The sequence below is a fragment of the Neovison vison genome, chromosome 9, assembly GCF_020171115.1.
Source record: "Neovison vison isolate M4711 chromosome 9, ASM_NN_V1, whole genome shotgun sequence".
Lineage (NCBI taxonomy): Eukaryota > Metazoa > Chordata > Mammalia > Carnivora > Mustelidae > Neogale > Neogale vison.
In genome coordinates this window covers 37422485-37439732 of record NC_058099.1, presented here as the reverse complement: position 1 = coordinate 37439732, position 17248 = coordinate 37422485, and the positions used below count along the sequence as shown (strand labels likewise).

The following is a 17248-nucleotide window of genomic DNA, read 5'->3' as shown; positions in this document are numbered from 1 at the left end:
TGCTACAGAATTGTGTGGCGATCTGCCTCCTGCCACAGAGGCCTAGTAGATGGCCTTGATTCCTCCCCGACTGGTGGCCTGGGAACAGGAGGAAGGAGCTGCACTGGAATCCTGGCCCAAGAGAATGGCTGCCTGGGACTTTCCGGAGCAAGTATTTTGCCCAGGACCCACTTACCTACTTCATACCACCCCGACTCGCTCATCTTCTCTTCCACCCCACCCCTTAACAGTTAAGATTCTCTCTGGTTGATGAAGAACCAAGGATAGAGAGGGTGAGCTGTTCAAACTTCCTCTCTCTTCGGTCATGAGAAACACATCCTTTGCTCTTACCTTTCAGATTTTAATATCCGCTGACATTTGGAAATGAAAGGACCCTGCCCTGGTATTCCTGTTGACCAGGTCGGCCCTGTAAGAAATTGCCTTATCAAAGTGAACTTTGATAACCACTGCCTATGGCCTGTCAGGAGGGTAAGTGGGCTTTGCGGCCTCATCATTTACCTTACCGCTCCCTGGATGCTGACCAGGTCTAAAGAAGGAATGCCAGTTTAAGCCCTCACAACCTACTGTCAGAAGACTGACCACGTGACTGCTACTTCGGCTCTAATGTGCAGTCCACGGTGCCCAGAACAATCATGAAAACAGCCTCTGCCCTGACCTATCCTTTAGTCACACCACACAGAGACCGTGCATGCTCTCAGAACTTTATTAGGTGGAGATTGGGCAAAGAGAGAAAACCCCTGAAACAGTCGCCCACCTGGTTCAGGACAAATGGAATAGAGGAGCCTTTGCTTGGAGACGTGCTCTCATTGAGGTGAAGGCATATCTTGGATTTTTTTTTTTTTTTTTTTTTTACGGGAGCAGATTGACTGAACATCTCTGAGCACAACTTCAGACGGTTTTTTAAAAAATGGTCAGCCAGAGGAAGGCAAGTCTCTTGGGGACAAGACCAGAAGCAGAGGCCTCTGGTCTGTATGAAGACAAACAGGTGCTACTTTCTTGTTGGGCAGGAAGGATATCACTGCTATTCCCAGATCAAGATTTGGTAGGTGAGGAACATGACAAATGACAAAAGGTCTGTTCCTCAAAGAGAGGGCTAAAGTAATTACACAGGGAAAGAAACTCAAAAAATGGCTTACAAGGGAGTGAGATTAAGTCGTGATTCTTCATTGGTACCTGACCCAGTCCCCAATTGCCTTGAAGCAGCCCTTCCAGACACTGCTCCCAACTGCCCGTGGGGCTGGAAGGCTACAAAGAAGGCCTGAAGGCAGGAATGGGAAAAGGGCTTCTTTGCTACAGTGAGAAGGGGCTGGAATCGGGATTGCAGACCTGGCTAAGAGTAGCAGCTGTACCCCTACACCCCAAGACTTCTATCACATTTACAAATACATACATAAATACATTACATACAATAGCGAGTCTGGGAGGCAGGTTCCCCACAGAGGCTCGGCTGACACAGTTACACGTCTCAGGAATTCTAGGAAAGGGCACTGGGCTCCTAGAAATGGGCTCCGTGTGTTCTCTCCTGCCCAGGGTAAGCCCCGCCCAAGCCCACCCCTCTCTTCAAAGGTTCAGTTTGTCCAGTAGGGAGAGTTGCCGTAGGTGGGTTTGGAGGCTTGCGACTTGGGCTGCAGGGAGCTGGGCTGGCTGCGTTGACCCGAGCCACTCTGAGGAGGAGGAGAGAAGGCTGTAAGGGCTGGAGCAGGACCCCCAGTCCAGGGCAGGGTGGCTGCCTCCATCAGGGGGCTCACCTGGGCATCCTGTGGCAGGTGGTGGTGTAGCAGCTGTGAGTGAGGCTGCTGATGGGCAGGCAGGATGTGTAAGAATGGTGGGGGCGCATAACCAGGGGCTGCTCCAGCGGCCAGGGGCCCAGTGGAACCCAAGGCCGAGGGCAGGCTGAACGGTGGAGGAGTCCCTGCGTGAAATCCCTGCTTGTCGAAAGTCTGTAGGATAAAGAGACCATGGTAAGGGCCAGCCTGGGCAGCACCTCCCACCGGCCCACCCATCTACCCGAATCCTCCTTCACCTGAGTCTTGTTGTAGACTGAACCGGTCATGTCAGGTAGGCCGGTGGTGCTTGAGGACACGGACACTCCTAGGAGGGAAAGCAGTTGTTCCCACGGCCACTGGGCCCAGCTCCAGCCTCCCCCACCTCCAGGGGCACTCTGGGGTAGCCTTGCCTGAGAAAGAGTCAGTAGAAGACAACTACTCTGGGCCTCAATCCTGGAAAGGAGGGGCAGACGCTACCTTTGCCAGGCCCAGAACCTGCAGACTTGTTTTGTGCCTGCGATGATCCACCATAGCCACCCTTGGTGTAGTCTCCCGCTGCTGTCCCCTGGGTCAGGTCATCATAACCTAGCATGGCAGGGCACAAGAGGCACGCGTGAGCCAAGCAAGCCTGTCCCACCCGCATCTCTCTGTGCCGGGAGCACCCCTCACCTGTGCTGTAGCTATGCTGGCCGTAACCACCGGCCTGCTGGAAAGGGGTGGTGGGGGTGCTGAGGTTCACACCATGCTGCTTGGCTGAAGCCGGAGGGACCTGGCGGAGCAAGCAGGAGAGGCGTCAGTGCAGGAACAGGGCAGAGGGAGCAGGTCAGGGATCCCCTGGCTTAGTCCCAGGCAGCACAACCACAGAGGACCTGTGTTCAGTTGTGCGACCTGCACTAGCTGTAAAAGCACATGGGAGAGTAGCCTAACACCTCGTGGCCCTGCTTCTAATCCCCAGAACCGGAGTAACATCCCCACCCCACCCTGCCAACACTCACAAACATCGTGGGCCCATACTGGAAGGCACTAGGCACGCCTGTGTAGTAGGGGAGGCCAGTGTAGCTGTAGCCGGGGGGCAGCGCAGGATTCAGGAAGGGCTGCTGGGCTGTATGGTGAGCCTGGGACTGGCTCTGCTGCGCCTGAGCCAGTGTGGTGGGGGGTGCAGGGGATGCGGAGTCACCTCGGCCAAACTTTGTGACATCACCTAGGAGAAGAGGAACACTGACTCGAATCACTGCCCCCACCCCGCCCTCATCCAACCAGGAAAAAAGCCAGACTGGCTCCTGCCAACAGGAACAGGCTCCCGCAGCTGGCTCAAGAGGTTGCTAGCAGGCCTCTCTCAGCCCCTGTGCCGCTGGTCCCAGATGCCTGAGATTAGCTGCAGACCAGTCCCACGCACCACGCCCCAACCCGACTCCTCTCACCCTGAGCAGACTAACCTGAATACGGGTTATTAGCTAGGCTCCCATCTCGGCTGGCCAGGGCTGTGGGCGTGGCAAAGGGAATTCCATAGTAATCCTAGGAGAGACCAGTGAGGCTCGCTCAATCAGCAGAATGGCCTCCACCCAGTCCCAGAACAGGCCCAGCAGGCAGCCCAGGCACTCCATGTGATGCCCCGCTCCCAGGACAGGCTGGACTGCAGGGACACAGGCTGACCTCCAGAGGGCAGCACTCAAATTCAAAGTAATCAGTGCCCATTGGACTTGTGCTATGTGGCAGCCACACAGCGTGCAAGATGCACTGAAAAGACCATCAGCCTTTGCCAGGCAGAGCTACTGGTGGACCAGTCTCATGGGTAATATACAGTGCAGATGGATGCTGGTAAATGCACAGGTCAAACCAACTCTACTGGCTTTTCCTATGTGACAGATTCTACAGAGCAGATAAGCACCCTGAAAAAGAACCAGCAGGAAAGGGGGTGCCTGAGGGTTTAAAAGCTGTTAGAGGAGCAATGTCAAGCAGGCATAGGTCCAAGAGGACCCCAGTTAAGGTCCCGAATTGGCTCCTCACCACCCATGCTGTCATGCCACCACGGATCATGGAGGAGCCAGGGCAAGTGTGGACACCAAGAACACAAAACTGGAGCTCTGTGGGGAAGGGGAGGCCTGACCTGGCCCTTACTCACCACCCAGGGCTTTGCCAGTACTAGACACATGGTCCCTCGGCCTCCAGGCCCCATGGGAAGCCTTCCTACTTTTGTTGTGGGCCAACAGTGCCTGGTCACAACCAGACAGGAGCCATCTGGGCTAGGAATGGCACCTCTACCCTCCCTCAGCCTCATTTCCACTTAACCTCCAGGAAACCCAGAGGTAGCAAGAACACAACTGCAGACAGGCCTAGAGCAAGCCCAGGAAAAGGTGCTCTTTCACAGGAAAATCAAAGGCAGGAACTAGGCACAAAAGTACCAGACCCTAATAAATGAACAAAGGGGAAAAATGAACAAAACATATCTCAAAAAGCTCAGAGGTGATTTCTTCTAAGGCACAAAATGATACAAAGAAAACAAGGCAGGATGACTCCCAGGGCTGGTAACCCACTGAGTCCATGAGGACTCTCCCAGACACTCCAGTGCCTGGGGCTCCTAGGTCAGGTGGGTATGAGGTTTCCTCATGATAGTAAGAGGGCCGGGGCCACTTCCAGCTCCTCTTCTGCAAAGCCCTAAGGCTTAGGCATTCCCCAGAAACCCCAAGTTCTGTTGACCACCCTAGCAATGTGCCATCATGTCTTCAACATCCCCTCCTCCGGGTCCTCTGGGGACACCGGCAGCAGTAGTGTGAGGAGTGCCTGCTGTCAGGGGGAACAGTCGCCTAGCCACCCACCTCTGCCTCTGGAAGACTTCAGGAGCTGAGAAGCATTCTCCTGAGAGACAAGGGCTTTGGCCTGCAGGCCCGGGAGGTGGAGGGGATACCTGCAGCTCCCCAAGCTACTTTGTGGGCCAGCAGAGAAGGGTGCAGCCAGTGGGAAAGAGTTAAGGAAGAACACCACACTGGGCGGAAAACCTCTCCCTCAGGGAATAGGAAAGATCACATTGTGCAGGCACGTTCAAACAGCTCTCTCCTTACCAACAACGTGTCAGATGCCCTAGGCTGCTGAAAATTATCAGGAGTCTGGGAAAGGCCAGACCAAGGAAGGAGGGGCAGGACAACAGCCTGTAGGCCTGTCAGGTAGGGAGCACACTTCCTTTGGCACCCTCCCCATTGCAGGCTTGTCCACGGAGGCCAGGAGACTCAGCCTGGCAGCAAGGGTTGGATGAAAGCAGCAGCAATCCTGGCCTCAGAGTGAGGCTGCAGAACCAGGGACTCCCCGGGGCCAGCACGCTTGTAAGCAGAGATGCCAGGTCAGAGCCACAGGGACCCTTCAAGAGTATCAGCTTGGGTGGGTCACTCAGCTGGGGACAGACAAGCCATGCTGCTATCACAAGCATCACTGATGGCCACGTCAGAGGCCAAAGACACTGAACGGCACTTCAAAGAACACAAGTGGAAAAAAAACCTCTAGAGTCAGTCAAGCAACCCCATGTCTTACATCATATGGTTTTTCTTGTTCAGAATGGGGGGGGGCGGGGCAGTAGGGGCATGCCTGAAGGAAGAGAAGGACCCACATGTAGTAGAGGGCACTGCCTCTTGGGACCCCTGGTCCCAATGGTCTCCAAGTTCCCAAGCAGTAAGCACAGGACACTCCTGCCCAGCTACAGTGACATGAGGCCCAACCCCCAAATGCTAGCTTTCTCAACAGGGTAGCAATGAAGGCCTAGGGAGGAAGGACCTGTGAAGAGCCTGAGTCCCCCCATCCCCCACCACATCCCACTCACCATTGGCAGACGTGACTGCAGCATCTGGAGCTCATCATAGCCATAGATCTGCGTGAGGACCAAAAAGGGTGTCAGGGACCATGTAGGGGCCTAAACAAGGTTGGGGAGATGGGACATGGGGACTCAGACCATCTGCTGTGAGAAGACACCTTGATGGAGTCCAGATGAAGGAGAAATACCAGGGAAAAGTAGCCCAAGGCCCCCCTCACCAGGTCCTGCCAGGTGTCAACCTCTAAGGCCACAAGAGTCGGGCAGCCAGAAGCCATACACTGTGCACTCACCGGATAGGCAGGAAGCAATCCTCCGGGGCCCACGAGGTACTGGTTGTGAAGCAGGGGAGGTACTCCCTGGGGCAGGTTAGGGGGTGCTTTGCCTGTGAAAGCAAAAATCAAACAAGCAGTGATGCCACCATAAAGAGCGCAAGGTCGCAGCTACTGTGGGGGAGTGAGCACTGAGCTCAGTCACAGTACTGCCCCACATGGGGCCACCACCAAGAGAGGAGGGCAGCAGCTGAGACACACAGAAGGCTGTGCCAGGAAGTAGAGGAGACAAAGCATGTGACACCACATTCAGGCTCTTTCCACATCAGAGTGTTCATTGCCCAGACAGAAACACCACCCCTCACCCACTCCTGTCAATACAGCACTGAGCAAACCTAAACATAAGGAACAATCTGCCTCCTCAGAACAGAACCAAGGCTGGGCAGTGCCAGCAGAGGGGGACAGGCTGTGTCCAAGGTAGCTTTCAGCAGCTTCTACTAAGCCACAGTTTGCTTGGTCCACACAGACTGCCCAAGTCTTGCTGATGGACCATCAGTCACACTCAACGGCCAGAAGGAGCCCAACAGAGCCATGGTTCCATGGTCCATTCATGTCACCAGGCCATCTCAGCTCCAGAGGAAGACAGCAGAAAAGACAGGGGACCTACAAGCACAAAGGCTACCAGGAATCTTGCCCAGGGGAAGCCCACCCAGAAGACTGGTTTCATTCATCCCCACATCATTGCTGGAAGGACTGGGACTCAAGAAGTCAGTGGAACAAAGAGGACCAGGGAGCAACGGCAGGGCTGGAGGGAGACCAGGATGCTCCTATGCTTGTAGCTACCCAGCATGCCCTGCAGCCACCTCTAGGCATCCTCCCTGGGAAACCAAGCATCACCTTCTGGGGCGGGGAATAGACAGGCAAGGTCCGGGGAGCACACACCTGAGGTCACCAAGGGCGTGGCCCTTGCACTGCTGCTGGGGGCACTCACAGTGGTCCCGCCCAGACAGAGGCTGTTCACTGTGTTCATGCTGCTCGGCAGGCTGAGCCCTGAGGACGTGGCACCCGAGGCAGAGGTTGCTGCCGTTGAAAAGGTGGCTGAGGACTGAAGGGAAGGGGTGCTCTCCACACTGGCATGCTGGCAAAACAGAAAAGCGAGGACACATGATCTGGTGACAAAACAGAAGAGCGCAAGAGGACCGGTCTGGCATCTGGGTCTGCACTCTGAAGACCGGTCTGAGGGGCTCTGTGCTCACACTGCAGCTAGATGAGGCCATCAGGACACAACTCAGAAGCTGAGTATCACATAATTAAAGCTGAGCTTTACTGACCAACACCCTCCTACTAAGAATCGTTGCTCAAGATTTGCTATCTGGGGGCGCCTGGGTGGCTCAGTGGGTTAAGCCGCTGCCTTCGGCTCAGGTCATGATCTCAGGGTCCTGGGATCGAGCCCCGCATCGGGCTCTCTGCTCAGCAGGGAGCCTGCTTCCTCCTCTTTCTCTCTGCCTGCCTCTCTGCCTACTTGTGATCTCTCTCTGTCAAATAAATAAATAAAATCTTAAAAAAAAAAAAAAAAAGATTTTGCTATCTGAAATAAGGTACAGACACCCCACATAAACCCTTAGGCAATATGTGAACACAGAATGTGTTCGGAATGTGAGGTGAGAATCCACCTCACAGAAGAGCAAGCAGTCTCAGGAGAGTTAATCATGGCACCACAAGCAGCCTGGCCCAAGTCAGAGCCTTCTGAGAACAGCTGCCTTCTACTAGGCTTCCTAACTATTCTGATATGGAAATCACAGGGGGCCCAGAGAGGCCTTTGCTCCAGAACCTGGTAGGCCATCAGGACCTACCTAAAAGGGCATGGCCTGCGTCTCTGCCTGTTCAAAATGATCCACCTAGGGAAGAAGGGTGAAACCCAACAAAAGATCTAAGGAGTTCCAGGAATCCTGCCCAGGTGTTCAACTCCAGGGAGGAACAAGGTACCAAAAAGCACTTCAAGGGCTCAGGGGTGGGTGAAAGAGATGCACCTGGTTGGGCAGCAAGGCCCAAAGAGGGAAGAAAAGACTCTAAGACTGAGACCAGCCTTCAAACCAGAGCATGTACAGAACAAAGCAGTCTAGAAACTCCTGGAGAAGCCTCAGGAACAGGAAGCCCCAGGAGAAGGGGGACAAACATGTACCCCATCTTGCACCCCACACAGCTCTGTGTAGTCCCAGCCTCACAGACTGTGCCACCCGGGTCAGCTGAGCACAGACCTTGGGGTCCTGCCATCCAGAATCAGTTCGACAAGGTGAAGACAGGCAAAACCGTCATCTCCTGGGGCACCCCAGGACTCCGCTCCCTTGGCCTAGACTGACAGAAGCTGGGTGAGGAGAGCCCCAGGGACAGAGGGAGGCTCGGCCAGCCTGTCCCAGCACCCAGTCCACATTCCTCTGCATAGAGCCAGGCTGACCACCTGCTACAGAATCAGGAACAGATCTGACACTGTGCCTACATGTCACTAGCCATACAACTTTTCAACTCTTTTAACCACAGGACAAAAAATTATTATTCCCCAGTCTGGGGGAAGGGGGAATCCACAAGAGCAGCTAACTAGAAAATTAGTTCCTGACTTGCTGAAAGGAACTCAAAGTCATCCAGTAAGCCTCTCTTACCTCCAGATGAACCTGACAGGGCTCCTGTCCCTGCTCCTCACCTCCCGATCTGGGAGGCCGGCGAGGGGCTGGCCTAACTGACCTCTACTCCATTTAAACAGCTCAGGCAGCTGCTCCGATGGGGCAGTGGAACCAGCTCTGCAAAAAGGGCACCAACCCTTCCACAACGACACAAAGGACAGGAGAACACATGGAGATTTCCTTCATAAACTTCAAGGGGGAAAGAACTAATTATGACAGAGGACGAAAAGACTGATGTATCTGACTATACAAAAGTCAAAAATAAAATGACAAACCTGAGCAAAGTATCTGCACCTCCCATCACAAACGGCTACTTTCTAGTCTCCTGAATACGGACTGCCTAGAAAGAGACACCAAGGACCTGACAGAAAAATGAATATGAAGAACTCATTGAAAAGGAAATTAAATGGCTTTCTAATATATATATATAAAAAAAAAAAGATGTTCAATCTCATTCAATAAAACACTGTACTGACAGGTCATTTTTCAATTAACACATGGGAAACATAAGAATATTTGATAACACAATTTCAGGAGGCAGTGCGGAAACAGCCCAGCTCCTTCTTTGTCAGTGGGAGGTAAAGAGGTTAGAATCACTGTGCAGTGACTGCAATTCCGCAATTTGTATAAAACGTCAAATGGCTGGGGATTCAACCTCCAGGACTGCCCCTGCAGACAAAGCAAGGTAGAAAGTTATCAAATGTAACAATGTTTATTGTATTCCAGACAGAAAATGGCCCTGCAGCTCCATTAGTGAAAGAGCAATTTACTAATGTGATGTAGTAGAGCTATGGGAAAAGAAGACAGAATCTATGTTTTAGCACAGAAATATCTCAGAGAATCACTGTTACATGGGGGGAAATGCTAAAGGACACTATCTAGGGAACACTCCCATATATGTTACAGGGGAAATAAATGAAAGCAAAGGGCAAGAGGCAGTGGGAAAGTGACTGTGTATGCATTTCCTAGTTTACAGATTAAAAAAAACTCCAGTGGATCAAGAAAATAGTAGGAAAGGGTAGAACCAAGCAGACGTGATAGAGAAAAACACTTCAGTATCTATCTCTTCATACTTTTCATTACTGAATCTTTTAACTGTATTAGCAATGCAGCAATTCTGGCACATGGCAAGGTCTGGGACTCCCTGGATGAGGCTATTCTGGCTGGGGCAGTTTGGACACGGAAAGCGGCACACCCATGCGAACAAGAACACAGACTCCAACACACCAGGGCCCGGGGACCAGGGGGCCAACTCTCCACACTCGGGACGGGGACCAGCCCCAGTTCCCGCCCACCAACAGTAGGCACAGGCACAGGACCAGGCACTTACTCCACGGGCAGAGGCATCCATCTGTGCTCTGCTATTAAGATGGTGATCTACGTATTGTATGACAAAGAATTATGTACAAGATGTCCCTAGGAAAACTGGAGTTTGAAACCCACAATGTTAGCCACATCCTGACGGAAGGAGAGAGCTGACTCTGCCATCACTCCATTCTGTAGCAAATGACCTCTTCTCCAGAGAACACAAAATTCCCCCAAATTTCTAACCTCTCCTATTGATCTGTACCCCAAACTTCTTTCCCTGCTTCTGGGTCTATCTCTTATTATCTGTTCTTGGTACCTGTCTGCCTACCTTTACGCTCAGGGTCCCCTAGTCTGAGTGAAGCGCCCTGCTACCACACTGCCTCTTCACCGTCTCACCACCTCCGCTCCTCCACCCACCACAAGCTACAAAGACCACCACTGAAACTGCGTCCATCTCCGCACCTGGAGAAGCCACACTGCAGTAACCACCTCTTCAGCACACGGGGACGCTTGCCAACTTAGGACTTCTAGGTTTGCCTCTCCACTATCAACCTTCCCAAAATCTGCCTCTGAGCTGGGGAGGATGGTCTGCGATGGCATAGGAGGAGGGGACAGAATACCTGATGCCATGACGAGGAAAGTCTGTATGACCACACACTGGAATGCAGTTACACGGACTAAGAGGGGCTAAGAGCTCGGGAGGCTCAGAGAGAGATGTGCATGTGCATGTGGCCGAAGACAGCTAGTCCTCACCCAAGTTCTCCCTTTTCCCTCCCAACATTCTCTCTACAATGGCCTTCCCAGAGGAACAAAAGATAACCTAGAACAATGCTCTTGATTCAACTTGACTTCTGGTGGAGCATAAGCTCAAGTTAGCAATGAGCCTACTTTGCTCTAAAAAGTTTGCCATTACCTCAACACGACCAACCCAAGAGTAGGTTCAAAAGGTTCCTCTAACTGGGGCGCCTGGGTGGCTCAGTGGGTTAAGCCTCTGCCTTCGGCTCAGATCATGATCTCAGGGTCCTAGGACTGAGTCCCGCACGGGCTCTCTGCTCAGCAAGGCGCCTGCTACCCCTTCTCTCTCTGCTTGCCTCCCTGCCTATTTGTGATCTCTCTCCCTCTGTCAAATAAATAAATAAAATCTTTAAAAAAAAAAAAAATGCTCCTCTAATGGACAGGGAGCTCAGTGAACGCTCAGGAACAAATCTAGCCCCCAACAGCCCTGCCTATCATAGATCAACTCTGGAGAAGCAATTCTTCCACTGAAGTACCAGTTCAGGAAGCAAGAAGTCGGCCCTGGTACCTAGGAAAATCAACAGCTCAAACCACATACCTAGACTGAGATAATACATCTGAGGAAGCTGAGGTTATCTTAGATACTCAAAACCCAAAAACCAAAGCCCCACCCACAGAGGACTAAGCTCCAAGCTCACTGAGCGGGGTGGGAGATGACAAGACAGAGAAGACACTTACTGTGTGTGCTGTGCTGGAGGAGAGCGCTGCATGTGCAGAGGAGAGGCTGTTCTGATGGCTGGAGAGTGAACTAGAAAACAAAGGAGAGCACTAAGTGTCCACCCCACCAAGTCACCCCACAGCAGAGGCCCCATGTCCAGATGGGCTAGATAGAAGTTTGCCCCATCCCCCTAAGGGGAGCCCTGGCTTCACACACATCACTCATCATCAGCTTGGGCCCAGACCAGCTGTTGGGATGTTGAGAAATGATCTAAAGGGTCATTCATCATGAGGATCTGGGACAGCATGGCCTGGGACACCTCCAGAGCCAGCATCAGCCAATTACAAACACTCGCTCTTTAGACTGTAAAAAGTGAACAGGACTGCACTAAGAACACTGCCAGCCACGGAGACACCATTCAATCTGTGTGTGAGGGAAGAAAGTTCCTGTTCAAACCTCCACCCCCCATACCAGAGCCAAAGCCTGACTTCCCTTCAAATCCAGAATTCAAATCAAAGGCTTTTATTCCTGGCTTGGGGGGGGGGGCACGGCAGAGAGGTATATCCTACTCCAAAGATACAGGATGAGGATCAAACAAAATCCACTGTCCTACACCCTGTTCTAATAATTCAACCTCTAAAGCCAGAACAAGAGCAAGTAGACCTGTTCAAAAATCAAACACAATTCTCACTTTGCGTTGCAGTGACTTGAGCCCAGAGCTCAGAGGCCAGGCTCAGGGCACACTCCTGAGGGGTCCAAGAAGAGTAGCAGCAGTGACTGCTGGCCCAACTCCATTCCCAAGAGCCCCAGGGGCCTGCGACAGCAGGGACATTACAAGTAGGCAAGTTTTACACATCTAGTCGTTCTGAGACCAGGCCCAGCCAAAGCCTATGCCCTGCTGCATTATTGCTAATGACCAGGCCACCATGGTAGGGACAACGAGAGGGTTTTGTTCATTGCCGCTGCTTTCTGTAAGGGTTCAGAACTTCACACCACTATGCCTCTCTTTTGGGGTCCGCATTTTCTCCATACCTGCTAAGCTGAGAGAGGGGGCTGCTGGACAGGTCACCAGGCTGGGACATGGAGGGCAAAGTGGCAGTGTGCTGGGACGCGGAGGGCAGAAGCGGAGTGCAGGAAGTGGTGCTGGGCAGGGAGCCCCCAGACGGGAGGGTGGAAGGAGGGTCTGTTGTCTTTGGAGCTGGAACGGATGAAGTAGCTGTAAAAAACAGATCGGTTAAGCTCCAGACCCAATCCTAAGTACCTAAAATATACTAAGTGCCTTGTGACACCTCAGGATCAATTTGCGAAACATAAATTATATTCCCCAGGGGATAGCATTTTGTCCAATACAACTAAAAAATGACATGTTAAGGTAAGACAAACAGGACTTGGCCAAGAGTAAGAAGAAATGATACCTTTATAATCAACCCTAAACTGTTCTGTAATGTTAACATACATCTCCTAACTAAAGGAACCCCAACTCTGAGCTGCACGAGAAAGGGCAAGAGGCTCTGAGACGGACACACAGGTTTAGAATGCGAGGCAAACTTATCTCAAAAGTAGAGCTAAGTAGTAGAGATCTGGTAGGCAAGACCATCAAAAGGGGTACGTCTTTGCTTCTATCAAGTCAGTATGAAATCAGGCTGACCTGGGAAAGCGCACAGCCAGTTCAGGGCAAATGGGGGTTGAGAGCACAGGGTACATACAGTGTGGAGTGTTACAGATGCCTAAAAGCCACTGTCAACAGTCACTTTCACATGCACAGTGAGCACTTCCTTGAACAAACAAAACCCTCAGGACACACAGAGGAGCTTATTTGGTTTCCAGAAGATCATAAGTATGATCAATCCTAGCTGTAGAAAAGACTCAGTTTTAGTTCTATCCACACATATAACTCAGATATGTGCTTGGATATAAAGCATCATTGTCTTTCCCAGTTAGGAAGAACAGTAACCCTCTACCCACCCAAAGGACTCGTTGGGAACCCAATGGAAAACATGCCAGTCTCTAAAAAGGAGGATGAATTTAAAACAAACACAGGTATCAACAGGGGTCAGCACACAACTTGGCACATTCTTAGATGAGTCCTTACTGTCTCGAGGCTTGCCTTTTTACTGACAGTCTATTCCAAACACGACACCTACTGTTACAGATACCAGATGAAAATACCACAGACGTCCCTGTCCCAAAACTCAGACACCATCACTTACCTCCTTAGGTCTCGGGTCACAATGGTAACAAGTTCACAAGAAGCCTCATACAGAATGGGGGGAGAAGGAGCATGGGGAGTAGACAGATATAGAGCCAAAAACCTATCTAAAACACACACGATGTTTTCCAGACATTTCTTATCTTATTATCTCATTTAAAATCTCCAAACAGAGGTGCCAGGGTGCCTCAGTCGGTTTAGGGCCTAACTCTTGATTTCAGCTCAGGTCATGATTTCAGAGTTGTGAGATCAAGCCCTGCACTAGGTTGTGAGCTGGGCGTGGAGGCTGCTTTAGATTCTCCACCCCACCAACCCGCCCCCTCCCCCGAGTTCTAAAAAAATTAATTAATTATCTCCAAATAACCAGGACACCCGGCTGGCTCAGTTGGTAGAGCACGGGACTCCTGATCTCGGGATTGTGAGTTCAAGCTTCAGGCTGGGTATAGAGATAACTGAAAACAAAACAAAAAGAATCTCCAAATAACCTAGGATACCTCTATGTGTTCTCCATCTCATGCCTGTACTAAAGAAACTTGGCACCAAGGCTTGTGGAATAAGAATGTCCTCTGATGTAACATTTTCGGAGCTATCAACCTACCTCCAAACAGCTCCGGCAGCCCAGCAATAACCAAAACCAATTCTGCGTAAATCACATGTGTCACTTTAATTCCAACTGAGGTCCCTCTTGAACTGATGAAATTCCATGTCCACACTACCAAAAATCTTTTTTTTTTTTTTAAAAGATTTTTATTTATTTATTTGACAGACAGAGATCACAAGTAGGCAGAGAGGCAGGCAGAGAGAGAGGAGGAAGCAGGCTTCCTGCTGAGCAGAGAGCCCAACGCTGAGCAGAGAGCCCAACGCCGGGCTCGATCCCAGGACCCTGGGATCATGACCCGAGCCGAAGGCACAGGCTTTTAACCCACTGAGCCACCCAGGGGCCCCAACACTACCAAAAATCTTAAATAAAAGGCAAGTCCAGGGCACATGGGTGGCTCAGGCAGTTAAGTGGCTGCCGTCAGCTCAGGTCATGATCCCAGGGTCCTGGGATCAAGCCCTTCCCGCTGAGCAAGGAGCCTGATGGAGCCTGCTTCTCCCTCGCCGTCTGCCTACCACTTTGCCTACTTGCTCTCTCTCTCTCTCTAGTAAGTAAATAAATAATCTTTAAAAAAAAGAGAAAAGGAAAGTCCTTCTGGCTTCTCTACCCAATACTGATGCCTATTTGCCTTACTGAATAATAATGAAAATCATCATTAACAATCACAGATAACCAAGCCAAGAAAAAAGGAAAGAAACAACTAACAGTAATTCATCTGCACCAACTCTAGAGAGCATCTGACCTCTTTTCTTCACAACAGTCCACTAGATCCTGAAGGCAACAAGCATGTCTTTCCTGAATTAGCACACCAAGTTTTTGCTTTAAAATCAAACATAGTACTGGAGAGCTCTATGAACATACTGGAACCTGTACCTCAAAGCATCTTTTAAATCCACACTACACTCTATATCTGGGGTGCAGGCGACCAGACAAGAGGGATATGAGGCTTATTATCACCTCCTCCTTGCTGTAGTATTGACATTTCTCTTAATACCATCAGCTTCAACTTACTCACAGAGGCATCTCTGGCTGGACTTGTAAACCCTGCCAAAGAAAGGATGCCAACGTGATGGATCAGAAGTAACTATCAGAAAAAAAGGCAAAAGGACTATTTTTGTAGTATTAGTCACTGGCCATGGTTTTCTTCATCATACTGGCTATACTCTTTTTCTGTTTGATTTCCACTAGCCAAAACAAGAGTGGGTAGTTCTATACTTACTGTCTATCGTCTGCTGACTCCGACCACCACCGTGTCCATTCTATAAGGAAAAGAAAGGAAGTAAATCCACAAAGTCAAATGACAACTTAGCTGAATTTCTGCTGGAATTTAGCCAGAAACTATGAAGTATAGATCAGTCAAGAAACGATGTCCGGTTTTATTTTGCTTCTTAATAAAAGGACAGGTAATAACATATTCTTAAGAAATCCCAAGGATGAGGCACCTGGGTTGCTCAGTGGGTTAAAGCCTCTGCCTTCAGCTCAAGTCGTGGTCCCAGGGTCCTGGGATCGAGCCCTGCATTGGGCTCTCCACTCAGCGGGGAGACTGCTTCCTCCTCTCTCTCTCTCTCTCTCTGCTTACCTCTCTGCCCACTTGTGATCTCTGTCAAATAAATAAATGTAAAAAAAAAGAAAAATCCCAAGGAGCTGACATTTTTGAAAACCAGACTGTGTATTTAGGGAACTAACAAAGACAAAACATAAGACTCAAATCACAGGAAGCAATGAAGCAGTCCTAAAAATTAAGTAGTACAAAAAACTTGGGAAGTTACTATACTGAAATCACCACATGTTTCTGTATCATGCACATTCTGTCTCTTGAGTACCAGTCATGCAAGAAAAAAGTTTCCAAATGAAATGAAAAATGGTTCTCAGAGAAAAAGAGATGTTACTCTGAAATACAGCTTTCCTGACTTGGTAGGGAAAGAATGGGTTAGCAGAGTATGGCAGTGACTAAACAGAGCAGAATCTGAAAACAACTAGATGGTGTTGACCGTAAGGCATTTCCCTGGAACCAAGACACACACAAGAGGAGGCATGGTCACAAGGAAAATTTCCACAAACTGAGCAACGGAGACAGGTATAGAGATAATGACAGTGGAGCATAGAAAGCTCAAATACTGTTCCTGGATAAGAAAAGGAAGCTGACAGAGATTCCCATCTTTTTTTTTTTTTTTTTAAAGATTTTACTTATTTATTTGACAGACAGAGATCACAAGTAGGCAGAGAGACAGGCAGAGAGAGAGGGGGAAGCAGGCTCCCCGCCGAGCAGAGAGTCCGATGCGGGGCTCGATCCCAGGACCCTGGGATCATGACCTGAGCCGAAGGCAGAGGCTTTAACCCACTGAGCCACCCAGGGGCCCCCAGAGATTTCCTTCTTACCAATGTCAAACCTCCTAAAATATGGGGCACAGTGGCTCAGACAGTTAAGCGTCTGCCTTCGCCTCAGGTCATGACAGAGCCCCCACATCTGGCTCAGGGAGCCTGCTTCTCCCTCTCTTGCTCTCTTTCTCTCAAATAATAAAAAATCTTAACCAAAAAAAAAAAAAAAAAAGACAAATCTTATAGATGTTACCAAATCCAGTACAATTTCTGTTCAAGAAATGTTATTTATAATATTTTTTTTCCTTTTTCTTTTTTTGAAAGTTTTATTTATTTATTGGACAGAGAGACACAGTGAGAGAGAGGGAACACAAACAGGGGAGTGGGAGAGGGAAAAGCAGGCTTCCTGCTAAGCGGGAGCCAAATATGGGGTTCAATCCCAGGACCCTCGGATCATGACCAGAGCTAAAGGCAGGCACTTAAAAACTGAGCTACCAAGGTGCCCCCATGTTTTTTTTTCTTAAAGCAATTTGAAGTTATTTACAAGAAATGTAAACTATGAAAGATTAGAACTTTGAGATGGAGAAAAAAATGAGTTAGAAAAAAAGAGGTCAAGTAAAGGGAAACACAATACATCTTAACAATATATACAGACAGGGAGAGAACAATCAAAATTCTACTCTCTGTCTCCCTCTAAACTGGGGTTCACTAAGCACTAAATATACAGACGTTAACACTGAGCATGTACATCCAAAACAGCACAAATGGTGACATACAAATTAAGTATTCTCAAAACTACACCAAATGGAAAGAAGTAAAAAAAGGGTAACAGAAAATAAGCAGCCATCA

At 49.9% G+C, this 17248-nt stretch overlaps 1 protein-coding gene and 1 non-coding gene across 8 annotated transcripts in view; both read right to left on the bottom strand.

The window, feature by feature from the left end:
• Positions 1 to 687: 687 nt before the first annotated feature.
• The window catches only part of UBAP2 (ubiquitin associated protein 2), a 137011-nt gene continuing 120450 nt past the window's right edge, over positions 688 to 17248 (bottom strand). For 5 of the 7 annotated variants that reach the window (XM_044265504.1, XM_044265503.1, XM_044265506.1 and 2 more), the window contains 13 exons: positions 15300 to 15339; positions 12306 to 12489; positions 11294 to 11363; positions 6777 to 6972; positions 5856 to 5947; positions 5575 to 5622; positions 3203 to 3281; positions 2762 to 2967; positions 2436 to 2535; positions 2244 to 2351; positions 2024 to 2091; positions 1749 to 1940; positions 688 to 1664 (listed from right to left, as the gene is read on the bottom strand). In XM_044265504.1, the coding sequence (XP_044121439.1) occupies positions 1569 to 1664; positions 1749 to 1940; positions 2024 to 2091; positions 2244 to 2351; positions 2436 to 2535; positions 2762 to 2967; positions 3203 to 3281; positions 5575 to 5622; positions 5856 to 5947; positions 6777 to 6972; positions 11294 to 11363; positions 12306 to 12489; positions 15300 to 15339 (1479 nt within the window). In that variant the 3' untranslated portion in view covers positions 688 to 1568. Of the gene's footprint in view, positions 1665 to 1748; positions 1941 to 2023; positions 2092 to 2243; positions 2352 to 2435; positions 2536 to 2761; positions 2968 to 3202; positions 3282 to 5574; positions 5623 to 5855; positions 5948 to 6776; positions 6973 to 8787; positions 8910 to 11293; positions 11364 to 12305; positions 12490 to 15299; positions 15340 to 17248 lie in introns of those variants that run through there. The other 2 variants (XM_044265509.1, XM_044265510.1) reach the window with 2 other exon arrangements.
• LOC122917927 lies at positions 13129 to 13210 on the bottom strand. Its single transcript, XR_006386538.1, has one exon. It is a non-coding gene; the product is annotated as a small nucleolar RNA SNORD121A (small nucleolar RNA).